Raw genomic sequence first — 20,604 nt, 5'->3', positions numbered from 1 at the left:
AAGATAGAAAACAACGAAAATCGGCGAGAAATCGTTGTTTTGCATCGAAATATGCGGTTTTCTGTAAGAATTTTGATGATTTCGTGCAGAATTCTGCTGTTTTCTTGCAATTCAGCCGTTGAATCTATGTAAAAAGTCATGATTTTGTAGATTTCGTGCTCTTCTTGGCAAATTCAAGATAGAAAATAACGAAAATCGGCGAGAAATCGTTGTTTTGCATCGAAATATGCAGTTTTCTCTAAGAATTTTGATGATTTCGTGCAGAATTCTGCTGTTTTCTTGCAATTCAGCTGTTGAATCTTGGTAAAAAGTCATGATTTTGTAGATTTCGTGCTCTTCTTTGCGAATTCAAGCCAGAAAACAACGAAAATCGGCGAGAAATAATCGTTTTGCATCGAAATATGCGGTTTTCTGTAAGAATTTTGATGATTTCGTGCAGAATTCTGCTGTTTTCTTGCAATCCAGATGTTGAATCTTGGTAAAAAGTCATGATTTTGTAGATTTCGTGCTCTTCTTTGCGAATTCAAGCCAGAAATCAACGAAAATCGGCGAGAAATCGTCGTTTTGCATCGAAATATGCGGTTTTCTGTAAGAATTTTGATGATTTCGTGCATAATTCTGCTGTTTTCTTGCAATTCAGCCGTTGAATCTTGGTGAAAAGTAATGATTTTGTAGATTTCGTGCTCTTCTTTGCGAATTCAAGCCAGAAAACAACGAAAATCAGCGAGAAATCGTCGTTTTGCATCGAAATATGCGGTTTTCTCTAAGAATTTTGATGATTTCGTGCAGAATTCTGCTGTTTTCTTGCAATTCAGCCGTTGAATCTTGGTAAAAAGTCATGATTTTGTAGATTTCGTGCTCTTCTTTGCGAATTCAAGCCAGAAAACAACGAAAATCGGCGAGAAATCGTCGTTTTGCATCGAAATATGCGGTTTTCTGTAAGAATTTTGATGATTTCGTTCAGAATTCTGCTGTTTTCTTGCAATTCAGCCGTAGAATCTTGGTAAAAAGTGATGATTTTGTAGATTTCGTGCTCTTCTTTGCGAATTCAAGCCAGAAAACAACGAAAATCGGCGAGAAATCGTTGTTTTGCATCGAAATATGCGGTTTTCTGTAAGAATTTTGATGATTTCGTGCATAATTCTGCTGTTTTCTTGCAATTCAGCCGTTGAATATTGGTAAATAGTCATGATTTTGTAGATTTCGTGCTCTTCTTTGCGAATTCAAGCCAGAAAACAACGAAAATCGGCGAGAAATCGTCGTTTTGCATCGAAAAATGCGGTTTTCTGTAAGAATTTTGATGATTTCGTGCAGAATTCTGCTGTTTTCTTGCAATTCAGCCGTTGAATCTTGCTGAAAAGTAATGATTTTGTAGATTTCGTGCTCTTCTTTGCGAATTCAAGCCAGAAAACAACGAAAATCATCGAGAAATCGTCGTTTTGCATCGAAATATGCGGTTTTCTCTAAGAATTTTGACGATTTCGTGCAGAATTCTGCTGTTTTCTTGCAATTCAGCCGTTGAATCTTGGTGAAAAGTCATGATTTTGTAGATTTCGTGCCCTTCTTTGCGAATTCAAGCCAGAAAACAACGAAAATCGGCGAGAAATCGTCGTTTTGCATCGAAAAATGCGGTTTTCTGTAAGAATTTTGATGATTTCGTGCAGAATTCTGCTGTTTTCTTGCAATTCAGCCGTTGAATCTTGCTGAAAAGTAATGATTTTGTAGATTTCGTGCTCTTCTTTGCGAATTCAAGCCAGAAAACAACGAAAATCGTCGAGAAATCGTCGTTTTGCATCGAAATATGCGGTTTTCTCTAAGAATTTTGACGATTTCGTGCAGAATTCTGCTGTTTTCTTGCAATTCAGCCGTTGAATCTTGGTAAAAAATCATGATTTTGTAGATTTCGTGCTCTTCTTTGCGAATTCAAGCCAGAAAACAACGAAAATCGGCGAGAAATCGTCGTTTTGCATCGAAATATGCGGTTTTCTGTAAGAATTTTGATGATTTCGTGCAGAATTCTGCTGTTTTATTGCAATTCAGCCGTTGAATCTAGGTAAAAAGTCATGATTTTGTAGATTTCGTGCTCTTCTTGGCGAATTCAAGATAGAAAACAACGAAAATCGGCGAGAAATCGTTGTTTTGGATCGAAATATGCGGTTTTCTGTAAGAATTTTGATGATTTCGTGCAGAATTCTGCTGTTTTCTTGCAATTCAGCCGTTGAATCTTGGTGAAAAGTAATGATTTTGTAGATTTCGTGCTCTTCTTTGCGAATTCAAGCCAGAAAACAACGAAAATCGGCGAGAAATCGTCGTTTTGCATCGAAATTTGCGGTTTTCTCTAAGAATTTTGACGATTTCGTGCAGAATTCTGCTGTTTTCTTGCAATTCAGCCGTTTAATCTTGGTAAAAAGTCATGATTTTGGAGATTTTGTGCTCTTCTTTGCGAATTCAAGGTAGAAAACAACGAAAATCAGCGAGAAATCGTCGTTTTGCATCGAAATATGCGGTTTTCTCTAAGAATTTTGATGATTTCGTGCAGAATTCTGCTGTTTTCTTGCAATTCAGCCGTTGAATCTTGGTAAAAAGTCATGATTTTGTAGATTTTGTGCTCTTCTTTGCAAATTCATGAAAGAAAACAACGAAAATCGGCGAGAAATCGTCGCTTTGCATCGAAATATGCGGTTTTCTGTAAGAATTTTGATGATTTCGTGCAAAATTCTGCTGTTTTCTTGCAATTCAGCCGTTGAATCTTGGTAAAAAGTGATGATTTTGTATATTTCGTGCTCTTCTTTGCAAATTCAAGCCAGAAAACAACGAAAATCGGCGAGAAATCGTCGTTTTGCATCGAAATATGCGGTTTTCTCTAAGAATTTTGATGATTTCGTGCAGAATTCTGCTGTTTTCTTGCAATTCAGCCGTTGAATCTTGGTAAAAAGTGAAGATTTTGTAGATTTCGTGCTCTTCTTTGCGAATTCAAGCCAGAAAACAACGAAAATCGGCGAGAAATCGTCGTTTTGCATCGAAATATGTGGTTTTCTCTAAGAATTTTGACAATTTCGTGCAGAATTCTGCTGTTTTCTTGCAATTCAGCCGTTGAATCTTGGTAAAAAGTCATGATTTTGTAGATTTCGTGCTCTTTCTTGCGAATTCAAGATAGAATACAACGAAAATCAGCGAGAAATCGTCGTTTTGCATCGAAATATGCGGTTTTCTCTAAGAATTTTGATGATTTCGTGCAGAATTCTACTGTTTTCTTGCAATTCAGCCGTTGAATCTTGGTAAAAAGTCATGATTTTGTAGATTTCGTGCTCTTCTTTGCAAATTCATGCCAGAAAACGGCGAAGATCGGCGAGAAATCGTCGTTTTGCATCGAAATATGCGGTTTTCTGTAAGAATTTTGATGATTTCGTGCAGAATTCTGCTGTTTTCTTGCAATTCAGCTGTTGAATCTTGGTAAAAAGTCATGATTTTGTAGATTTCGTGCTCTTCTTTGCGAATTCAAGCCAGAAAACAACGAAAATCGGCGAGAAATCGTCGTTTTGCATCGAAATATGCGGTTTTCTGTAAGAATTTTGATGATTTCGTGCAGAATTCTGCTGTTTTCTTGCAATTCAGCCGTTGAATCTAGGTAAAAAGTCATGATTTTGTAGATTTCGTGCTCTTCTTGGCGAATTCAAGATAGAAAACAACGAAAATCGGCGAGAAATCGTTGTTTTGCATCGAAATATGCGGTTTTCTGTAAGAATTTTGATGAATTCGTGCAGAATTCTGCTGTTTTCTTGCAATTCAGCCGTTGAATCTATGTAAAAAGTCATGATTTTGTAGATTTCGTGCTCTTCTTGGCGAATTCAAGATAGAAATCAACGAAAATCGGCGAGAAATCCTTGTTTTGCATCGAAATATGCAGTTTTCTCTAAGAATTTTGATGATTTCGTGCAGAATTCTGCTGTTTTCTTGCAATTCAGCCGTTGAATCTTTGTAAAAAGTCATGATTTTGTAGATTTCGTGCTCTTCGTTGCGAATTCAAGCCAGAAAACAACGAAAATCGGCGAGAAATCGTCGTTTTGCATCGAAATATGCGGTTTTCTGTAAGAATTTTGATGATTTCGTACAGAATTCTGCTGTTTTCTTGCAATTCAGCCGTTGAATCTAGGTAAAAAGTCATGATTTTGTAGATTTCGTGCTCTTCTTGGCGAATTCAAGATAGAAAACAACGAAAATCGGCGAGAAATCGTTGTTTTGCATCGAAATATGCAGTTTTCTCTAAGAATTTTGATGATTTCGTGCAGAATTCTGCTGTTTTCATGCAATTCAGCCGTTGAATCTTGGTAAAAAGTGATGATTTTGTAGATTTCGTGTTCTTCTTTGCGAATTCAAGCCAGAAAACAACGAAAATCGGCGAGAAATCGTCGTTTTGCATCGAAATATGCGATTTTCTCTAAGAATTTTGATGATTTCGTTCAGAATTCTGCTGTTTTCTTGCAATTCAGCCGTTGAATTTTGGTAAAAAGTGATGATTTTGTAGATTTCGTGCTCTTTCTTGCGAATTCAAGATAGAAAACAACGAAAATCAGTGAGAAATCGTCGTTTTGCATCGAAATATGCGGTTTTCTCTAAGAATTTTGATGATTTATCGAAATATGCGGTTTTCTGTAAGAATTTTGATGATTTCGTGCAGAATTCTGCTGTTTTCTTGCAATTTAGCCGTTGAATCTTGGTAAAAAGTCATGATTTTGGAGATTTTGTGAGTAGTATAGGACGCGGGGTTCTGGGACACTTCGATGGCCTATGCCATCCGCATCTGTCCATGACCTTCATGAAGGTCATTCTTTGTCGGGTGAAGAAGTCTTCAGGAGCCTCTGGTATTGTTGGTCAATTCCGGAGGCTGCTGAAGAGGTGGTGTTGGTGGTTGTTGTTGCCGAGGTGGGCGTGGTCACCGAAGGGTGTGGTCACCCGAAGGGTGTGGTCACAGGTGTAATTAAAGGTGTTTTCCAGGTAGGTTGAAATCAATGGAAAAAAATGTATTTTTTATATTTACCTGTATCGCTTAGGTGACAGTTACCTGTGTTGGATTGATCTTTGAAAAAATGTGAAAGTGTTGTTGTGGATTTGTGTTGGTTTCGAACCGTGAACCTACGAGTTGTGAAGCCGAGACGTACGCCATGCACCAATGTGCTCCACATACGTTTGTTGATGTGAAAGTTGGGTAGATAACAAACAAATAATCGAAGTAAGTAGGTGGGTAGGTAGGTAGTTAGTTAGTTAGTTGGTTGTTTAGTTAGTTAGTTAGCTAATTAGTCAGTTAGTTAGTTAAGTAGTTCAAAAGAAAAAAGAAAATCTAAAGATAAACCAAGAAAAAAAAAAAATTGTTTGGGTGAATAAAAAGATAAGAAAAAGAAAAAAAGGGGAAAAAAGGGGGTTGGAAGCGAAGCAACTGACTCGCCTAGCCTAGCCTAGCCTAGCCTAAATCTGGTATATAAAACGAGGAGATCTTCAATAATAAGTCAAATAACAATGAATCGAATGTGTGATTGTGTGTGTATTCAAATTGAAGATGAGGATGTCATCGAGTTTCCACTAAAAGGTAAAGAAAAATTGAAACGTGATGAAACTGATGATGATGAAAAATATGAAGTTTTAAAAAAATTGCATCAGATGTTGACAAATCTAGATACTACCAGGAGGAACCTAATACAATTATGTGATGTTATTTCAAAATTGTTAAAAAATGTAAATTTACCTCAATTATCACAAGACTCAGAAACTTGTTCTGATTAAGTCATCTTGCTTATCTTTGCCGACTCAAACTATAAAATGGTTGAGTTCATTAGATGATTGTTCCAGTCTGTTGTCAGCACTAGTTGTTAAAGCATAGTTTATAGAAATGTATTTTAGAAAAAATAGATCTGTTATTGCGTTTTTCGCTTGTGTTTTGCTTGCTGTAAGTTTTAGTCAACAGGGTCAATCAATAAGATTAGTACGAGTAGAGAAGTTTTCTCTGCCAGTACAAGATGATGGTAATTTTCATTTGTATGAAGTGCATCAGGATAAATTTGTGTTAAGACAATATCCAGCTTTTTATTTTGATTTGAAAGAATTTTCTTTTGGAACTCAAATTAAAGATTTAACCAATAGGACAGTTGGTACTATAATTGGTCATCACTGGAATTATTATCCGATAACCTTTAGACAATCAAAAATGTACTGCGGTAATTTCAAGATGGAGGACTTAGCAAAAGATAAGGAGATCTACTATCAGAGCCAAAGATTCAGCACTTTTGAAGACTTAATGCATGTATATGATAAAAGTCGTGACATGGACTCATGTTTTGTTTATGTATATTAAATAAGAAAATAAAATACACTTGAATAATTTTTAATTTGTTTTTATTTATTACTTATACAATGTTATTTTTATCAATCCAACTATTATGATTATCATCAAAACCTAACCATTTAACAAATACTTTATTTTTTTGTCGTTTTAGTACTTTTTCCACTAGATATACATCAGGATATTTAACTTTTTGTAATTGTTCTTTATAAAATGCACCTTTGATGTCTTTCTTATTAACATCTTGAAGTAAATATGTGGTAGGGTTTGTTAACTGTATTTTTTTAATTGAAAAAATTTCAGTAGACCAATTTGGCATGTATTTTTTATCAAAGACTCCTCTAATTTTAGAGATACGTACATGATCGCCAATTTTAAATTTGGAAGGTAAATTAACCACTTTAATGTGATTGTAGGCTTTATTTAATATTTCTTTTTCATGTTTTTGGTGTACATCAATCGGTTTCATTCCAATTGTTCTATGTTTAGAATGGTTGTATTCATCAACGACCTCCTTAAGTAAATCTATCCACTTATAATGCCCATAATAATTAAATTTTTTCCACATACGATTTTTTAATGTTCTATTAACTCGTTCAACAATTGATGCCTTCTTTTCACTGTACACGTTGTAATGATTAACTTTATACTTTTCATTAACATTGCAAAATGTTTATTGAAAAATTCTTTACCCATATCAGTTTGCAGATTATTAGGTTTTACTTGTCTAAGTACAATTTTCATGTTTTTAGTGACTTCTTCACCAGTTTTAGTTTTCAAAGGAAAAGCCCATACAAATTTGGAAAAACAATTGATCACCACTAAAATGTACTTAAAACCATTATTTTCATTAGCGTATGGAATCATTTCAACAAGATCAGCTTGAAATAAATCATTCAATGATTTAATAATAACATGACGTCTTTGAAAATTGATTCGTGCTTGTTGATGTATTTCATTAACGACTTGTTTTTTGGCTTCAGTAAGTTTTGAAGAAACCATTCTTGTTTATTCGATGATGCCGTTTTCTTGTAGTTCTTCAATGATACTGATGATCTCGTTGCGATGTCCTGTATTTCCAGCTTGTTGAGAAGAAATTAATAAACGTAGTCTCTCTACCAATTCGTTTGGATCATTCCAATAAACAAAATCAAGTGGTTTGTTATTAACTTCCTTCAATAAACAACCACCTGTTGAGAAAGATTTAGTTTTATGTAGTGTTAATGGAGCAATTATATTTTTATATTTGAGTAGTCTGCTTCCATCGATTTGTTGATTAAATTGATAATATCTTTTGTGTGCGTTTGTTTTCTCGAGTATTTCTTTATACAGATTTAAATCTTCATTTGTATATCCTTGTGGATTCTTTTTAAATAACAATTCATATAAACCACGTGTGCCTCTATATGATTTGTTTTTAACAATTACGTTAGGACTGTTATCTTCAAATATTAATCGTGAATCTCCGATAAAAAATGCTTCAATGTCAGGATCATGTCTTACACCATATTTATGATCAAATTGATTTTCTGAATCATTTAACATTTCTCGTAAATATTTTCGAGGTAGCGGGGTGTATTGTTCATAATACTCTTCATATATATCATCTGTGATTCTAGACTGTTCAGGTGTTGGTTGCAGTGGTGGTGGTGGTGATGATTGCACAAAATCTTCTATCAAATCTTCATCGTTTGTAAACACATCCCCATCATTTATGAAATTTACATCAGATTTAATTTTTACTTTTCCTTTGCGTTTAGGTGTTGTTACTTTATCTTTGTCGTTGTTGTTGTAATCATCGTCTTCCTCTTTTAGAGTAGAGGGGAGGGGTTTTTGCTTATTTGGTTTACGTTTATCGTTGGAAACAAGATTTTCCAAAGTTTTTAAATGTTTTGTTATCGGTAAGAAAGAATCCTCTTGCATGAATTCACCTTCTTTCACTGACTTCAATTTTTTTTTAATAATTTTTCGTTTTTCAATAAGAGATTGTTTTAAAGTTTTAATGTCCTTTGGCATGATGTATGTAGCTGTGTGTGTGTGTGTGTGTTTTTGCACACAAAACAGGTATAGAAACAGGTCTGATCTGGTCAGGAAACAGGTCTGATCTGGTCAGGAAACAGGTCTGATCTGGTCTGGAAACAGGTCTAATCTGAGCAAGGTCATATGTCAATTAGCTTTTTATTCATTTAGTGAGATATAATGATCAAACCCCTGTCTATATCTTCCGTTAGTAAGATTACAGTCTTTAAATATGGCTAAAAACCCATATGTATCTTTCCAGCAGACACTACTGGTGTCTCTAAACGTGTCAAAAGTCATATCAGTACCAACATGATCTGTATAGATATGCTTTAAGTTAAGATCATCCTGTTTGAATAAAACAAGAACATTTGCATTATCTCGAAGAAGATGTTTAGGAATTTTCGCATATGATTGACAAAGATAAAAACAATCGATATTGTTATGACGACCCATGCTAAAATATTCACGTATCACATTTTGGTTTTCACATGCTACATCATCAAATAAAATGATTGAATTTGGTTTAGCGTCTGATGGGCTTGTTATATTTTCACTACTATTGTACGCATAGTAACCGATTCCTTTGATAGGTTTTAATAAATTTTCCAAATAAATATATTTGGGTTGATAGAGGCTCTTTGAATACACATAAAGATTTTCAAATTTCAATCCATTTGGATGTTCGATTAAACTAACAATAATATTTGTTTTTCCGCAATTTGATGGTCCAATAACTAAACATCGTATGGTTGATGGAAATAACACACCATGTTTGAAATTATGTTCTTCATTATGATTTAAATCATTGTTTTCAATCGGTAACAACACTTTTTGTTTAACAATCTTCATGATGCTATTGATGATTTTAGACTAAATATAAATGGTTAAACACTGTACTATTTATGTCTGTAGAAGAAGAACTAGTCATTAGTTTGTTACTGTCTCTCGTGTAGAAAAAAAAAAATGACTTCCCAAAGTGGTACCGGTTTATTAGATAAAACATTGTTTGCGATTCCACATGAACTTCATCTTCCTGGATATCAATTTTGTGGACCAAATACAAAGCTTGAAGAACGTTTGAAACGAGGAGAAGTTGGTATAAATGGACTTGATGCAGCTTGTAAAGATCATGACATTGCCTACTCTCAAACCAAAGACATAAATTTTAGACACAACGCTGATAAGATGTTGGCTAAAAGAGCACTTGAACGTTTTCATTCTAAAAACGCTTCATTTAAGGAAAAACTTGCTGCATTAGGGGTTGCAGGAGCAATGAAAGCCAAAGTTAAATTAGGATTGGGTTTATCATCATCATCATCATCTGATGCTAATGATTCAGCAACAATTAAACGATCAACAACTTGTACAAAAATTCTTAATCAATGTCTGAAAGAAATGGATAAGAGTATTAATAATCTTCAAAAAAGTAAGCAAAAACTTTTAGATTACAAAATAACTAAACCAAGTGAATCAAGAACAAAACCTAAAAAAACAAAACGTTTTTCAAAACCAAAAAGATCCAAAAAAAAAAAACCTAACAAACTTGATAACATAATGATTGTTAATGACTCACCAATGGATACAACAACAACAACAAGTACTTCGACTATGCAAAAAGCTGTAAAAAGAAAACTTGATACTGATGATGAACCTGAAATTAAGAAAAAAACTAAATTAAATAATTTGGAACGAGTTACACTTAAAGCAGCAAGAAGAAGAAAACGCAAATTGGTGAATGATGATGATGATGATGATGAAGATATCTCATCAAAACGAGTGAAACTCATTTAAAGCTAATTTATTAAAAAGTAAATTTTAGTTGTATTCTAACATTCAGTCAAGATGGTTAGAGTAAAAAAAGTTGCTAGAAAAAGAGTTAGTAAACAATCAAAGAAGAGGAATGTAAAGAAAAGAAAATCAACAAGTTTTCAACAAATTACTAAAAACATTAGACAAAATATTCGTAAAAGTAAAGCAAAAACTGTAAAAGATGCTATTTTAGTGGCACTAAAAACAGCATCAAAAAAGAAGAAGAACAACAACATTAAAACTGCTCGTGTTATAAAGATCCCAAAAACCGGTGGAATTTTGCCATTAATTCCTATTTTTGCTGGTCTTAGTGCACTTGGAGCACTCGGTGGAGGAGCTGCTGGAATTGCGAAAGCCATTAATGCAGCAAAAGAAGCTAGACAAGCATTAGCCGAATCTGAGAGACATAATAAAACGATGGAAGCTATTGCAATGGGCAAAGGTTTATTTTTAAAACCATACAAAAGAGGATTGGGTCTTTTTTTAGATTAAAAGGGCTACCTAAAAGACCCTTAACAAATCTGGATATTGAAAAATTTGCAAAAATATATAAAATTCCTTATTTTCGAGGTGTCTTTTCACGAGATGTTCTTCCGAAAAAAATACGTCACAACGAATCTGGTGTTATTAATTTGGATCAAAACAGCGGAAATGGAACACATTGGGTAGCTTATCGGAAACAAAGTAATTTAGTTGAATATTTTGATAGTTTTGGTGATTTGCAACCTCCACAAGAAGTGGTTAGGTATTTTAATTCAAATGGATTTTGTCAAATTCTCTACAACCATAAGCGATTTCAAAAATTTAATACGTATAATTGTGGTCATCTTTGTTTATCTTTTTTAACTGAATAAATAAATAAATAACCTAATAGAACATTATTTTAACTTAGTTTAATTTCAGTTGTACACGCATCAAGATGTCTTATCATTTTCTTTTCAGTGATACAACATCCATTTTATCAATGGATTTTAATCCTCCTATTGAGTTGGAGAAAAATTGTGCTTATGAAATTGGTTTGTTAAATTTTAATGTAAATAATGCAATTCCAAATGTTGATAACACTAATAATATGTTTTATTATGGTGAAAACAACACTAGCATCGCAATCCCAATTGGTAGCTATGAAGTGCAAGACATTGGTGAATACCTGCAGAAAGCCTTACTTTTAAATCAGAAAAACGGAGAAAAACCTATACATTTACAGTTGAAAGCAAATTTGAACACATTAAAATGTGAAATAAAATGTGATAGTGTTGTCGATTTTTCAAAAAAGAATTCCATAGCATCTTTGTTAGGATTTTCAAAAAGAAAACTTACAGCCGATAAACTACATGAATCAGATTTTCCTGTTGACATAATAAGGGTAAACTTAATTCGAATTGAGTGTACTTTTGTAAAAAATTCTTATTTAAATGGAGCTGCTGAACATATCATCTATGCGTTTTATCCTAAAGAACCTCCGGGTTATAAAATTATTGAAAAACCTGTAAACGTGATCTATCTACCAATTAACACAGATTTCATTAGAAACATAACTCTTAAAATAACAGATCAATTTGGTAAGTTGGTCAATTTCAGAAACGAGCTCATCACGACAACATTACATTTACGTAAATTAAATCAATAGTAAAACATATAAAAAATGGTGATTTGTTTTAATGTACCTATTAACAACAACAACAACAACAATAACGTGCAATATAAAAACGTTAGTAACGTTTCAAAAACGTTCATTCACAACAAGAACAGTGCTCCGCTAACACCTGAAAATCGAAAATTTCTACAATCGTTAGGACTGCGTGTGAAATAAAAAGTTATGGAGTTGTTAAATGTGACTCAAAAACCAACTATTGACAGTTCAATAACCAACTTGGAATGGCATTCATATCAAGCATATACAAACACTCCACTTAAGCATAACGATGAATGTCGAATTGGTATTCAGCAACAGGAATTACTCACAGTGCCAGGATTAAGTGAACTTCATATTCAAGGAAGATTAGTAAAACATGATGATGAAAAACTTGTATACACCAAAGGAAAATTGGTGAATAACTTTGTTGCCCATCTATTTGAAGAAATTCGTTTTTTACTGGGAGGTGAATTAATTGATCGTGTAAAAACTCCTGGTATTACCAGTAGTTTGAAAGGTTATGTATCTTACACACCAAACGAAAGTACTGCTTTGATGAATGCTGGTTGGTTTCCTGTTGATGACGTAAAACTTGTTGATAATACAACAGGACAATTTGATGTATGTTGGCCGCTTTCGATGATACTAGGTTTTGCTGAAGATTATAAAAAAATTGTGATAAATCTTCGTCAGGAACTCGTTTTAATTCGTTCAAATTCTGATTTAAACTGTATTATTGAAACAACAGGCCTTGAAAAAGCTCAAATTTTGATTGAAAAAATTACATGGAAAGTGCCTCATGTAACAGTATCCGATTATGAAAAGTTAAAAATATTAAACATAATCGATAAAAATATTCCTTTGGAGATTGTTCATCGAAAATGGGAACTTTTTACTTATCCACTTTTGCAAGAAAGTCATTCCTTTAATTGGGTGTTGAAAACCTCAACATTTCTACAAAAACCACGTTTCATCATTGTTGGATTTCAAACTGATCGAAGAAACAATTTGAAAAAGAATGCAAGCAATTTTGATCATTGCAATTTGAGAAACATGAAATTGTACTTAAATTCTCAAGCATATCCATATGAAAATTTAAATTTGGATTACAAACACAACAAGTACGCTTTGGCATACAAAATGTACACACATTTTCAACAAGCTTATTATTTTAATAAAAAACCAGTTTGTGAACCATTATTAAATTTGGAAAAGTTCAAAAAGGTTGCTCCATTAATTGTCATTGATTGTTCATATCAAAACGAAGTAATTAAACAAACCACCATAGATGTTCGCTTGGAATTTGAAACTGAAGGAGATATAGATGCTAATACTGCAGCTTATTGTTTGATTCTGCATGAACAATTTATCACATATGAACCACTGACAGGTCGTGTCCGTTTATTGTAAAAACATTTTATAAATTGAATTTTTGGAAAAATAAAAACATTAATTATCTGCTTATATTTTTATTCTAACCCATCGAAAAAGTTTTTTTCTGCATCGGGATGTTGACGATGATTGACGGGTTCCTTTCGTCGTCGATTCTTGCACTGCTTTTGAGAAGTTGAAGGAGCATTATTGATGACAACTACATCATCCATCAAATCTTCATCTTCTTCTTCGACTGGTGGCTCTATGTACACCCGTTTCTTTGGACTAGTTAGATTCTCCACTTCGTTGACATCTTCTTCAACGAGGTTGAATCTGAAGCGTCTCACAACGCTTTCCAAAATCTTGAATTCGGCTTCATTGTCTAATTTTGTGCGAATATATCTAATTGGTAAATTGCCAAATTTTCGTTTTAACGAACTGCCTCGAGGGCAATATTTAAGGGAAACAAACACTTTGTCTCCCAAACGTTTAATCTCGAGCACGCCATATCTGAACATACACCAAACACATGAGTCAAAAAATACTAAGAAAAAAATAATAAAAAAACTTACTGGAATAATTGCTTCATTACTACCGTAATATGCTCAGCAGGCAGATTTTCAGGATCTTCGCTAAACACTACAATAGTACATGGTGTGGTTGACATTTTGGTTGTGGTGTTGAGATTCAAACACTGATGAAGAAACAGAAAATTCTCGACGCTTTTATAGTATGCAAACTAAAAAATGTTGATAATTTTTGTTACAAAATTGTAAGGTTAACTGATAAAAACATGCTGACAGAATTGATGAAAAAAAAACACACCAATAAATATCAATTTTGCACTTACGCTGCATTAATTTGTTTTTGCAAAATATATGGAAAAACACACACCAGTTATCTTTATTTTGTTTAACATTTAAGAAATGCAAATGCTGCTTAAATTATTGGGAAAAACATCTTTATCAATAACTCGTGCATGCATTTTTAAAAAATGTTTGGGTATAAATAGGTGAAGATATGTTTCTGGAATTAAATTGTATTTTACATCAACTGTGAAAAGAAGCAAAATGTATCTACTTGACATACAAGGTTACCAACTCGGTACATGCTTTGTATGCAAAGAATTGGCAATTCTGAATGTCGACACCCAACAATACCAACACGCCTTCATCAAGTTTCCGGTCACAATCGAGATGTGCAGTGCTGCCTTCCAAAAACAGATTGACTACGCTACTGATCAAATACACGGGGTTGAATACTACTATGAAGATCCATCAACAATAAGGTATGAAAGCATCGAGAAATTTCTAAAGGACTTCATACAATACAATCCAAATCAAAAAGTCCATGTGGCAGTGAAAGGTCTGCAAAAGAAAAAATGGTTACAGCAATTTTTTCTGGATGAGGATATTGTCGACCTCGAAACTGATGGATGTCTTCCAGTAAACACCATGAAGACAATTTTTAAGTCCCACCACTGCTTAAAGCATAGTGAATACTTAAATTGTGCTCTAGAAAACGTGCACAACTTATACATGTGGTATATGTATTGTAAAAAATAAAAATATATAAAATATAATTTTGGTTTTTTTTTTTAATGTTGCAAATGATTATCACATTCTAAAAATTACAGTTTTAGATAAAATTTGATAATTTGAATGTCAAAGGTTAATTTTCCAAAATGATAATTATTTGCAACTCTTGCAGTTTTAGATGATAAAAATGACACGTGCATGCTCTGATAATTTTTAAATTTTATAATATAAATACAGCTTCAATCATACTCAGTTTTCAATGTGTCTCTGCAGTTTACATTTCAAGTGTTGCTAGTGAAATTTCAAAGTAAGTACTTTTGCTAATATTATTCTTTTATTAATTCAAATTTTGTAAACAGACTATAAAAGATGGCCAGTCAAAAGATTTTAGATGAAATCTCAACTTCTGCTGTTAACAAAATTGAAAAGGTTAGTGGATTAATTAAACATAAGAAAGAATTTCTAAAATATATAACTTGGCTCAGAAAAACCATTTTATTACATAAGAGATGTTTAAAAAATAAATTAAATTGTGTAAAAAATTTTGCAAAAATTGAATCAAATTTAACTATTTTAAAGGATTATTTACTAATCTTAAAACAAAAAATACATAGTGTAAAGTATTTAAAATCTAAAAAGTTAATTTGGCAAGATGTTGACTCTTGTTTTAAAAGTAGAATTAAAACGGGTATGATAACAAATTTTTCTTTGAAAGATCCAAAAAAATTTCTCTTAAAATGCTTTAGAATATTTTCAAGACGAATTTTACATGAATTGAAAAGGTCGTTATTAAAAGTAAATGTAATTTTTGTTGGAGTCTTTATAAAACCTCACACTCACGAGACAACTCATAAATTTTTTTCTACTCCAAATATGGTAATTGATAAAAGTACAGATTTGAAAAATTGGTTCAAAATTAATGTTTATGAAAAAATTTTGTTACAACTAGAAGAGTTTCAAGAAAGGGACAGTGGGTGGGCTCTAAAAGAAATTTTACATCTGAAAGTTAATATAAATAAATATAATCCGATCAGTGTTGGTATTTCAACATATGTTGATTTACCTGATTTTGTTAAAAATACTAAAAGTGTAGTCAATATCAAGAACAATGACCAATTTTGCTTCTTATGGGCTGTTGTTTGTGCTTTATATCCTGTAAAAACAATAAAAAATGTTTCACGTGTAACATCTTATCCACATTTTAGTTTGGTGTTAAAATTCAACAATATAAGATTTCCCATTGCTCTTGAAGATATTCCAAAATTTGAAAAAATGAATCAGTTGGCAATAAATGTCTTTACTATTTTGAATAAAAAGAAAAAAATACTCCCTTTGCTGTTGAGTAAAAGTGAAATTTCACCTAAAATTAATTTACTTATGATAACAAAAGATACTGATAATGATGATGATGATGATGATGATGAACTTTCTAATAAATGTTTATTTCATTTTGCTTACATTAAAAATTTAGCACGATTAACAAGTTATCAAATGGGTAATATTAAAAATAAAAAGTGGGTTTGTGAAAGATGTTTAAATCATTTTTCTACTCAAAATATAGTTAATGATCATATGCGAAATTGTTCAGTGTTAAACGAAACTAAAATAAAACTTCCCTCTAAAGATAAAAGTATTCTAAAATTTAAAAATTATAAAAATAAACTGATGGTGCCTTTCGTTATTTACGCTGATTTGGAGTGTCTACTGATAAACTATAAAGATTTAAACAAAACAAACACTTGTGAGAAGTATCAAAAACATAAACCGTTTAGTATTGCATTTTATTTAAAATGTTCCTATGACGATTCATTATCAAGATTTCATACCTATACCGGTAAAAATTGTTCAGTATGGTTTGTACATGAATTAAAAAAGATTTCAAATGAATTGGAAACAATTTTTTCTCACCCATGTAAAATGAAATCATTATCTGTTGAAGAAGAGCAAAATTTCTTATTAGCAATGAAATGTCATATTTGTTGTAAAGCATTTTTAAACGATGATAATGAGAGAAAAGTGAAAGATCATTGTCATTTAACAGGAAAGTTCAGAGGTGCTGCTCATAACTCATGTAACCTAAAATTTCAAGATATGAATACTATTCCAGTAATTTTTCATAATTTATCTGGTTATGATAGTCATTTTATAATTAAAGCTTTAAGTACAGAAATTGATGGACACATTGATCTATTACCAATTAATAAAGAAAAATATATTTCGTTTACTAAATACATTCTCAACAGTAAAATTAAATTTAGATTTTTAGATTCATACAGATTTATGCCAAGTAGTATTGATAAATTATCCACATATTTAAATGATGAGCAAAAAATTATTATACGGAAATTTTATAAAGATGATTTAAAATTTAATTTAGTCACTCGCAAAGGCATCTTTCCTTATGAGTATCTTGATTGTTGGGAAAAATTGCAAGAGAATAGTTTACCATCTATGCAAAAGTTTTTTAGTCATGTGTCTAATACTGAGATTTCTGGTGCCGATTATGAACATGCTTGTACGGTTTGGCAAGTATTTGAAATTAACACTCTTCAAGAGTATGCTGAATTGTATTTAAAAACTGACGTTTTACTTTTGGCTGATATATTTGAAAATTTTAGATCTACTTGTATGAAAACATATGAATTAGATAGTCTTCACTATTGTACAGCTCCAGGATTATCTTTTGATAGTATGTTAAAAATCACAAACGTTGAATTAACTTTATTAACTGATGTTGATATGATAATGTTTTTTGAACGAGGTATTCGAGGAGGAGTTTCACAATGTTCGAATAGATACGGGCAAGCAAACAATAAATATATGGGTGAAGCTTATAATCCTAATAAACCATCAACTTACCTTATGTATTTTGATATCAACAATCTTTATGGAGCTGCAATGAGTTATTCATTGCCTATGGGTGATTTTCAATGGATTAGTGGTCCAGATATTTATAAAATTGATTTTAACACACTATACGATGATGATTGTGAAATTGGATACATTTTTGAAGTAGATCTTGAATATCCACCAACACTATTTGATTTGCATAAAGACTTACCTTTATGTCCTGAGCATTTAGTTCCACCAATTTCCGATTCAAAAAATACTAAATTATTAACAACTTTGTACAAGAAAACAAATTATATTATTCATTATAGAAATTTAAAACAGGCTTTAGATTTAGGTTTAAAACTGGTAAAAATTCATCGTTGCTTACAATTTAAACAAGCACCCTGGTTAAAAAAGTATATCGACTTAAATACAGAATTGAGAAAACAGAGTAAAAATGAATTTGAGAAAAATTTTTATAAATTAATGAATAATGCTGTTTTTGGGAAAACTATTGAAAATGTAAAAAAATATAGAGATGTTAAATTGGTAACGAAATGGAAAGGACGATACGGTGCAAATTGGTATATTTCACAACCAAACTTTCATAGTTGTACAATATTTAGTAAAAATATGATTTTAATTGAAATGAAACGGTTGGAAATTACATTTAATAAACCTATCTACGTGGGAATGTCAATTTTAGATATATCAAAAACTTTTTTGTACGACTTTCATTACAATTACATTTTATCAAAATTTGGAACTAATGTAAAATTATTATATACTGATACAGATGGTTTGATTTACTTATTTAACGATGATGATATCTATGCACATATAAAAAAGGATATTCATAAATTTGATACGTCAGATTACCCACTGAATAATATTTATAACATTCCACAAAAAAATAAAAAAGTGTTAGGCCTTATGAAGGATGAGAACTGTGGTCGAATTATGACTCATTTTATTGGTCTACGATCGAAAATGTACTCAATTAAAGTTTTATATGATAACGCTGACAAACAAAAACGTCTTGAAAATATGCAACGAGAAAAGTCAAGTAAACGGGAAATTTATAATTTTATTGCAAATTTTGGAATTATAAAAAAGGCTAAAGGTATAAAAACATCTGCTCTTAAATTAATTACTTTTGATGATTATTTTGAATGTTTGTTTAATAATCAAAAATTAGATGTTACTCAAAATGTTATCCAATCACAAAAGCATACAGTTTTTACCTTGAAACAAACAAAGTTGGCTTTAAGTGGTTCGGATGATAAAAGATTAGTAAATAATATGAGCACAGACACTTTACCTTGGGGATATTTGTATTAATTTAAATTCTTTCAATTTTATTTTAATTTATTAACACTTTCAATTTAAAAGTTTAACAGTCTGAGATCTAAATGGGACACAGTTTTTGTAGACGTCAATCGTTTTGATAAGGATATAACTGAAAAGGCTGTAAAAAGAAGAATTGTTCCTACACCCATCCAAAGCAGCAACAACAACAACAACGACCAAGGAACTGTGTACTGTCACAACTGTGATTGTTTTTTTTGTTTTTGTGATTATTCAATTGAAGTACATAGTGAAGAAGTAGTAGTAGAGACTAAAAAAAGTAAACTGTGTGGTGGTGGTGATAACATTTTGAACTTGTTGTATTGTACTGAAGACTCAACATGGTTAAAACTAGCATAACTTATGAACAAGCCACAAAGGAGCGTATAAACAATTTTTTTAAAAGACGATTTTATTTATATCAGGAAACCAGATACTTAGTTGAGTTGGGTAGGAATCCACGACAATTAAGCAAAAATGATGTTAATAGAGTTGTTGCGAAATCGATTTTACCAAAAACACTTAAGCAAAAGTTTAAAGAAACGTTTAATTTACCAAACGAAATTGAAGAGTCTGACTATGATTCAGAAGAAACAATTGCTGAAGATGGATAAATCGTTTTAAAATGTTTTGTTTTTTTTCTTTTTAGATTTTACCACATCATATTAAGTATATTAGTAAACGATTTTATGGTGATTCCTGTGAGGGAACAAAATCAAATCCGTTTCACCAAGTTTTGACTGTTGTGCAAGAACAATTAAATTTGTATAGTAGTAGTACTAGAAGATGTTTTGTAGCAGGTGGTTTTGCCGCTTGCATGTTAGATAAGACTAATCATTTTAGTGATGTAGATATATTTGTTGAAGGCACACAAGATGATGCTCCTCAGTCTGTTGATACAGTAATACGCTTTTATAATCAATATGTTGGTATCAAAACAGAACAACACTCATTTTTTTCATACTATAAAGTCTATAAAAATATTGTTTTTAACATTATTTGGATTGGAAACTATCCAGAAATTTCAAATTTCGAATTATTTGTATTTAAAATTATAAATACATTTGACATGGACTTTTGTAAAAGTGCCTTATATTTAGAAAATAATAATTGGTACAAAATAAATTTTGCTGTAGCAAATTATAGAATAACTAGCAACCGTAATGAAGAACATAATAAGCGTAGGTTGAACAAATATCTCAACCGCAAAAAATCTGATAAATTTAACGTAAATTCCTTAGCTTTACTTAGTTTTAAAGCAGCAGCATGTCACATATAGTCTGCTTATTTAAACCGCAACTTGTTAATTTGTAACCATAATCTGTTATGTATTGTTAGAGGCAACATGCCTGTACCTGTTCAATTCAAATGTCCAAAATGTCAAGGTGAAACCACCGAGCAAGGGGCAATGTGTACTATATGCCTTTATGTAAAATATATCCAAATGTTATATAAAGAGAAACACCCAAAATACTAATATGTAAATTTACGTTAAATAAAAAAAAAAGTTAAAAAACTTGAATATTTATTTGTTCCTTTCAGAAATCCAAACAACAACTGAAAAATCTTTTGAGACGGAAAAGAAAACAGACCGAATCTTTGCTCAAAGCCTTGAAGAAGTTAAGAGCTGACATTGAGTTCTTGCAATTACAAAAACAAATGCAAAATTTACATGTAAAATAAATAAAAATATATATGAATTAATTATATTG

At 31.6% G+C, this 20,604-nt stretch overlaps 4 protein-coding genes across 4 annotated transcripts; 2 read left to right on the top strand and 2 right to left on the bottom strand.

Moving 5' to 3' along the window:
• Nucleotides 1-6,398: 6,398 nt before the first annotated feature.
• On the bottom strand, nt 6,399-7,336 carry LOC148180143 (uncharacterized). Its single transcript, XM_088049824.1, has 4 exons — nt 7,144-7,336; nt 7,027-7,089; nt 6,696-6,976; nt 6,399-6,608 (listed from the first exon to the last, which is right to left on the bottom strand). The coding sequence occupies exons 1-4, from the start codon at nt 7,334-7,336 to the stop codon at nt 6,399-6,401; spliced, it is 747 nt and encodes a 248-aa protein (XP_087905950.1).
• Nucleotides 7,337-11,810: 4,474 nt separating this feature from the next.
• Nucleotides 11,811-13,211, top strand: LOC148180142 (uncharacterized). The gene is made up of 2 exons (XM_088049812.1): nt 11,811-11,956; nt 12,026-13,211. Exons 1-2 carry the CDS (start codon nt 11,811-11,813, stop codon nt 13,209-13,211), a joined length of 1,332 nt encoding a protein of 443 aa, XP_087905938.1.
• LOC148180141 (uncharacterized) lies at nt 13,186-13,859 on the bottom strand. The gene is made up of 2 exons (XM_088045205.1): nt 13,748-13,859; nt 13,186-13,685 (listed from the first exon to the last, which is right to left on the bottom strand). Exons 1-2 carry the CDS (start codon nt 13,840-13,842, stop codon nt 13,271-13,273), a joined length of 510 nt encoding a protein of 169 aa, XP_087901331.1. The 5' UTR covers nt 13,843-13,859; the 3' UTR covers nt 13,186-13,270.
• A 1,118-nt stretch (nt 13,860-14,977) lies between these two features.
• LOC148180140 (uncharacterized) lies at nt 14,978-20,358 on the top strand. Its single transcript, XM_088036306.1, has 3 exons — nt 14,978-15,020; nt 15,073-15,142; nt 19,542-20,358. The coding sequence occupies exons 2-3, from the start codon at nt 15,083-15,085 to the stop codon at nt 20,169-20,171; spliced, it is 690 nt and encodes a 229-aa protein (XP_087892432.1). The 5' UTR covers nt 14,978-15,020; nt 15,073-15,082; the 3' UTR covers nt 20,172-20,358.
• Nucleotides 20,359-20,604: the final 246 nt, after the last annotated feature.

Source organism: Gnatocerus cornutus, chromosome 1 (genome assembly GCF_029298725.1).
Source record: "Gnatocerus cornutus isolate USDA-ARS CGAHR chromosome 1, icGnaCorn1.1, whole genome shotgun sequence".
NCBI lineage: Eukaryota > Metazoa > Arthropoda > Insecta > Coleoptera > Tenebrionidae > Gnatocerus > Gnatocerus cornutus.
Note: the sequence above shows the minus strand (reverse complement) of the source record. Positions and strands in the feature narration are given on the sequence as shown.

What these genes read in the sequence shown, in the direction of transcription:
- LOC148180141 (XM_088045205.1), bottom strand. Translation starts at nt 13,842, where the DNA reads ATGTCAACCACACCATGTACTATTGTAGTGTTTAGCGAAGATCCTGAA. An exon ending in GTAATGAAGCAATTATTCCA is followed by an intron (nt 13,686 to 13,747) that starts GTAAGTTTTTTT and finishes GTGTATGTTCAG; the next exon opens with ATATGGCGTGCTCGAGATTA.
- LOC148180142 (XM_088049812.1), top strand. Translation starts at nt 11,811, where the DNA reads ATGGTGATTTGTTTTAATGTACCTATTAACAACAACAACAACAACAAT. An exon ending in AATCGAAAATTTCTACAATC is followed by an intron (nt 11,957 to 12,025) that starts GTTAGGACTGCG and finishes AACTATTGACAG; the next exon opens with TTCAATAACCAACTTGGAAT.
- LOC148180143 (XM_088049824.1), bottom strand. Translation starts at nt 7,336, where the DNA reads ATGGTTTCTTCAAAACTTACTGAAGCCAAAAAACAAGTCGTTAATGAA. An exon ending in CATTTTAGTGGTGATCAATT is followed by an intron (nt 7,090 to 7,143) that starts GTTTTTCCAAAT and finishes CTGGTGAAGAAG; the next exon opens with TCACTAAAAACATGAAAATT. An exon ending in AATTTAAAATTGGCGATCAT is followed by an intron (nt 6,609 to 6,695) that starts GTACGTATCTCT and finishes AAAAAAATACAG; the next exon opens with TTAACAAACCCTACCACATA.
- LOC148180140 (XM_088036306.1), top strand. Translation starts at nt 15,083, where the DNA reads ATGGCCAGTCAAAAGATTTTAGATGAAATCTCAACTTCTGCTGTTAAC. An exon ending in CTGTTAACAAAATTGAAAAG is followed by an intron (nt 15,143 to 19,541) that starts GTTAGTGGATTA and finishes TTTTCTTTTTAG; the next exon opens with ATTTTACCACATCATATTAA.